A 5,730-nucleotide genomic window follows, 5' to 3' on the forward strand; every position below is an offset into this window, starting at 1 on the left:
CTCTAGCACGAGAAAACTGATTGGTGTTGAAGGTTTCTGATGACTCTCCTGGTGACAACTTACAGGTGAAGCAGATCCAAAACTGTGGAGCCATGAGAATAACGGAATGTAAAGGACAGGCACTTCTACGGGAAAAGGCTATGTAGACGACCACCTGATGTCTCCTGGTTAACTAAGGTCTCTCTCTGCCTCTGCTCCCAGGGAAGAGGCTTATAGCCTTGATTCTGGAACCTGACTCTTGCCACTTGCCTGTACTTGGTCTGGTGAAATAGAAGCCTTAGACAACGGCAGGAGTGGACACAAGGGATCAAACTTATTCTCAGACTTCCCTGATGGCCCAGTGGTTAAGAATCCACCTGCCAAAGCAGGGGACTTGGGTTCGATTCCTGTCTGGGGAGATTCCACATGCCACGGAGCCACTAAGCCCTTGTGCCGCAACTACTGAGCCTGTGCTCTGCAAAAGAGAAGTGACCACAATGAGAAACCCATGCACCACAGCTAGAGAAAGCCTGAGTGCAACGAGGAAGGCCCAGCTCAGCCAAAATATATATATATGGTTCTTATAGTGTTATTTATTAAGCACCCACTGATAAACACTCCCTCACATAGGGAACATTGAAAGACAAAGTCCCAGCCTACAGAAAAATGTACCTCCCCTGCAGGTGTTCCAATCCTTAGCACATCCATGAATAGCCCCCTGGGGGGTCTGGGGGAATGTTGATTGCTTGAAGTTGTCTGCAGAGCTTTTAACTTATGTGAACATGAGCATTTTCCTAAGGAAGGAGGTGCCCAGCTTTCATCAGATTTCTCAAAGCATCTAGAGATCTAAAACCAAGTTCAGAATCCCTGCTCTTAACACCCAGATATCTACTCTGTAGGTCAGCATTTCCCAACATTCAGGCCTGGGATGGTCCAAATCAGAATTACCTGGGGTGATTCTGTTTACCAGCAAATTCCTGGCCTCCAGCCAACATCCTGAGTCAGCCTTTCAAGGGTGGGGCCTCGGATGTTTTGTTTTGGAGATGTTGATTTCAGCCAAATATGAGAACCATTGCTTTCTGAGTTCAGGTGTCCATAGCAAGCAACTTATAAATAGGGGATTAATATCAAAATTGGCGGGGGAGGTTGGTCTCTTGTGTCTGTGTCCCCTCGTTGGGAGAAAACCCCAGATGTAAGCTGTTTTGGTCAGGGGAGAGGGTTGAAATCCCACTAGGATGAGCCTCCCCCACCCCACCCCCCATCTGCGGTACTGTGGCTGCTGTCTGGGGGATGGCAGCATCTCTGGCCCAGGGCTAGGGGCAGGTCAGCCAAGCCAAAAACACGGGTGTGGTTTCGGTCTGAGAGTCTTCTGACTGAGTTAATCTCTCCAGGATGTTCCACCCCAAATCCACAGCCTCCCAGACAAACCAGTCCCAGGATCTTGCCTGGGCTCCATCAAACTGACATGTTTGTTCCTTGTCTCCTGACTGGGGCCCACTTGGCCACCTCCCTCGAAGATAATGGTAGAGATTCCGGGGCGGTAGCATCCAGGAGGCGTTGACCTCAACCTGTCCTCCCTCCCCGGCTTCACTCCGCCTCCATCCGGTCCCGTACCTCGGCCGGAAGCCCATCATAAAGGGTGTCCTCCACCAGGAGCCCCGACTTCTTGAGCCCCCCACAGTTGCCGAGCTCTTCCGGCAGTGCTTCCAGCCGGTTGCCCTTGAGCTCCAGGCGGCTGAGGGCCCTGAGGGCCCCCACCTGGGGCGCAAGCTGGCTCAGGTGGTTGTAACCTAGGAGCAGCGTCCGCAGCTTGCGGCAGAAGAAGAGCTCATCGGGTAGAAACTCCAGGGCATTGTAGGAGAGAGCCAAGTGCTGAAGATTCTGCAGGAGACCCAGCTCAGCTGGCAGGGAATGCAGCCCATTGTGCGAGACGTCCAGCAGGCGGAGGCTGGAGCACATGCCGAGCTGGGTGGGCAGCGTCTCCAGCTTGTTGTGGCTCAGATAGAGCTGCTCGAGGCCCCGGAGCTTCCGCACATGCTCGGGGACATAGGCAATCTGGTTGTGCCACAGTCGGAGTGTGAGCAGCTTGCGGCAGTGCTGGAAGCTGAGGATCTCCTCGATGGAACGCAGGTGGTTGTCCCGGAGGTCAAGCTCCTGCAGTGCACCTAGGCTGAAGACAGCGTGGGGGATGCGCTCCAGTCCGCAGGCCACCAGCTCCAGCTCCCGCAGCGCTGCCAGCTTCTTGAGGCTGTTCAGTGCCAACAGACGTGCCCCGTCGTTGTGCAGGCTGAGCCGCTGCAGGTGGCCGGCCACATCAGTTACACTGGCGGGAACCTTGCCAGCGTTGCTCCGCAGAGACAGCACCTTCAGCTGCTTCAGCTCCCGGAGGCTCTCGAGGGTGGCCGCCCGGGCCAGCTCTGGGGGAAAGAGCCCCTCTAGATGCAGCTCCTCCAGACCACGCAACCCAAACACCCAGAGGGGCACCTCCCGCAGCTCCTCGCACTTGATTCGGATGACCTTCAGGCGGTCCCGCAGGAAGATCTGCGAGGAGAACAGAAGCCTGGCGGGCGAGTGGAGCAGGCTCAGCTCCTGCAAGTGCACCAGCTGCGAGAGGCCCGGGGGGAAGGTGATGTCGCCAATGGCCTCCAGCCGCAGCGCCTCCACCTCGCTGAGCTCGAAGACCGTGTCCGGCAGCCCCGGGAGCATGCAGAGGGCCAGTTCCAGCCGGCCCCGGGCGTTGCGCTGGAGCTTCTGTCGCAGCTTCTCGGCAGTCCACTCGTGGTTGAGGTTGAGCTGCTTCAGGCGGCTCTCGCTGACCTCAGAGAGGAAGACAGCAAAGCGCTTGGAGTAGAGCGAGTCGTACTGGTCGATGAGGTGCAGCATAAAGGCGAAGTCGTTCTTGACATCGGGGATGTCGCCCATGCCAGTTTCCTCCCGCACTGACCGGAAGGAGTACTCCTTGAGGGGCCGGTGGAAGAGCCAGTAGAGGGTATAGAGACAGGTGATCCCGTAGACGCACACGAAGGAGATGTAGCAGAAAGCCAGCTTGGAGAAGAGGTGGGCCTTGGTGTGGTTGCAGCAGAAGCTGGCGTAGCCCGTCACCTCTGAGGTCTCCACCCTGCAGGCCACCAGGAAGCTGATCTTTCCCACGTAGACCAGGTTGTAGACCAGGATGGCCAAGAATTTGCAGACCTTGAGCACCGTCTGCCGGATGTACATGGTGTACAGGATGTCACCCTCCTCCACGTGCACGCGGAATTTCTTGACCTTTTCAAACAGGGCTTTGGCCTGCTCTCCCTCCTTCTTGTCCAGCAGGGTGACAGCAGGGGGCTCTGTCACCACCTTCTCAGGCTCTGGCAATACCTTCTCCTTCTCGCCCTCCCCTGCCTTCCCCGGCCCTGCAGTTGTGGTCACGGTCACTGTCGCCCGCCCAGCTGTGGTGGCAGCAGGGCCCTTGTGGTTCTCCCCGGAGACCTCGGACAGCGCCCGAGTAGTCCATGGCGAGTCAAAACACTTGCCCAGAATGGAGATGAAGTGCTCGATCTTGGAGCTGGTGCCGGGGAACTTGAACCAGAAGCTGGTGCAGACCATGAAGATGAGCGTGTGGATGACAACCAAGTAGGGAAAGTACTTGGCATACCAGTGGAGGGCCGTCTCGTAGCAGAGCTGGTTGATGAAGCTGTACTGCTGTAGGTCCAGGTTGTTCTTGAGGCCGCTCAACTCCCGAAGGTCCCCCATGGGCTCTGAGATCCCCCGCGGCAGCAGCTGTTGGCATGGGGCTTCAGATAAATTCTCCCGGGGTTCATGACTGGGCAGACAGATGATCTTGTCCTGCGTCACCTGGGGATGGGGGAGAGGGTATGAAAGAGGGTGAAGGATCTGGGGCGGCCTGGGAAGTTATAGAGAGAGGAAGCAGGCTGCAAGCAGGAGAGGTCTGTGTTGATCCCCAGCTGTCCTCAGCTGGCTGTAACTTTGGAAGAGTCACTAAACCTTTGAGCATGGGACTTTGTCTGGAAATAAAAGAGCTGGGTTGATTTGTGTTCCTCGAAAATATGTTAAAGACCTAGGGACTTCCCTGCTGGCCCAGTGGCTAAGACTGGGCAGGAGGCCTGGGTTTGATCCCTGGTCAGGGAACTAGATCCCACATGCCACACCTAAGGGTTCATGCTCCAACTTAAAAAAAAAAAAGATCTTCCAGGATGCAAGTAAAAATGCCACATGAGTCAACTAAGAACTGGTGCAGGCAAATAAATATTAAACAAACAAAAAAGATGTTGAAGTCCTAAGCCCCAAATACCTAACCTGTGATTGATGCCTGGTCTGGAAATAGTGTTTGCAGAGCAGATGTAATCAAATTAAGATGGAGAAATTTGGACACACACACACACTCACACTGAGGGAAAATGCTGTGAAGATACAGGGAGAATGTCCTCTATCAACCAAGGAATGCCTGAGGCCACCAGAGTCTAGCCAAGAGGCACAGCCTTCGCAAGAAACCAGCCCTGTCAACACTTTGATTTCGGATGTCCAGTCTCTAGAACTATGATAGGATAAAGGAAGACTTCCGGAATCTCCCAGACCCCGCCCCTAGGAGGCCACGCCCCATCCAGGCCACACCCCGCCCCGCCCCTTACCTGGAGGGTGCAGCCGAAGACCCCGATCATGAGCATGGCCACGGTGAGGTACTCGGCCAGCACGTCCCACCAAGGTTTGAGCACCTTGAAGGCGGGTTGCTGCTCCGTGAACTGCTTGAACTCCGCCACCGGAATCATCCTTCCTATGAGGAGAGCAGGAAGCGGAGGGTGCAGAGAGAGACCCTCAGGAAAGGATGCCTTGTGAGCCAGGCCCCCAGAAGAGCCAGAAACACGCCTCTGCTCCCCGTATCCGCGTTCCGCCCCGCGGAACTCCGGCAGAACCCACAGCTGTGCGCTCCCTTCCCCTCCCCCGCCCCCTAGACCTCACCTCCCTCCTGGAGCCAAGCGCCTAAGACTGAACGCTTGGCTTAAGGTGGTAAGTACTTACTGCTCGGTAAGTCCTCACCACCTCTGTTCCCAGGGACCCCTGCCCCGATGGGACTGGGCTTGCCCACTCAGAGTTCAGGAGGGTAATTCCACGAGGCCGCTGCTCCACCACTCGTCGGTGTGGCCTTTTTCCCGAGCCCAGGCATCTCCCACCCTTGACGCCAGTCCCAAACACTTCGCTCTGCTTCCTTGACTCCAGACACCCGGTACCCAGGCGGCCAGCCCCGGATCCCCCCGTCACTGGACCACAGAGAGTCCCGAGACTCGGGACTTCCGGGGCGTGGACCCCCACCCCCTTCAGGGGCGCTCCGGGCACCACCTCCAACCTCCAACCGGAAAAGCCGGCTGGAGCCTGGCTCTGGTTACGGGCCCCAGGGGCAGGGAGTGGCGGAGCTGAAGGCTTGGCCGCCCTGGGGGGTGGGGGGTGGCAGTGACGAGGACACCTGGGTTTCTGGTGGGGCCAGTGTTTAGGATCTGCTGCGGAAAACCGATACCCGAAAGGCAAGGGCTGAGGGGCAAAGAATCAGGAAATGGAAAACTCACAGGGAGAGAACCAGGGTGACACCTACGACTACAACGTCTAGGACAGGGCTGGGCTGCCAGGCTCCTGGGCGGCTAGCCTACTCTGTCTGTCCCTGGGTTTCATTTTAGACCAAGGTATCATTATTTCAGATACAGACAGCCAGGCGCAAGTCACTCGGGGGCGTGGATCACAAGCTGGTACAGCACC

The 5,730-nt window shown here is 56.8% G+C and overlaps 1 protein-coding gene across 1 annotated transcript; it reads right to left on the bottom strand.

The window, feature by feature from the left end:
• Positions 1 to 552: 552 nt before the first annotated feature.
• Positions 553 to 4,756, bottom strand: LRRC8E (leucine rich repeat containing 8 family, member E). Its single transcript, XM_010828279.1, has 2 exons — positions 4,614 to 4,756; positions 553 to 3,819 (listed from the first exon to the last, which is right to left on the bottom strand). Exons 1-2 carry the CDS (start codon positions 4,749 to 4,751, stop codon positions 1,567 to 1,569), a joined length of 2,391 nt encoding a protein of 796 aa, XP_010826581.1. The 5' UTR covers positions 4,752 to 4,756; the 3' UTR covers positions 553 to 1,566.
• Between the last annotated feature and the right edge of the window lie 974 nt (positions 4,757 to 5,730).

The sequence above is a fragment of the Bison bison genome, unplaced genomic scaffold (genome assembly GCF_000754665.1).
Source record: "Bison bison bison isolate TAMUID 2011002044 unplaced genomic scaffold, Bison_UMD1.0 scf7180017864492, whole genome shotgun sequence".
NCBI classification, from domain to species: domain Eukaryota; kingdom Metazoa; phylum Chordata; class Mammalia; order Artiodactyla; family Bovidae; genus Bison; species Bison bison.

What these genes read in the sequence shown, in the direction of transcription:
- LRRC8E (XM_010828279.1), bottom strand. Translation starts at nt 4,751, where the DNA reads ATGATTCCGGTGGCGGAGTTCAAGCAGTTCACGGAGCAGCAACCCGCC. An exon ending in TCTTCGGCTGCACCCTCCAG is followed by an intron (nt 3,820 to 4,613) that starts GTAAGGGGCGGG and finishes CCCCATCCCCAG; the next exon opens with GTGACGCAGGACAAGATCAT.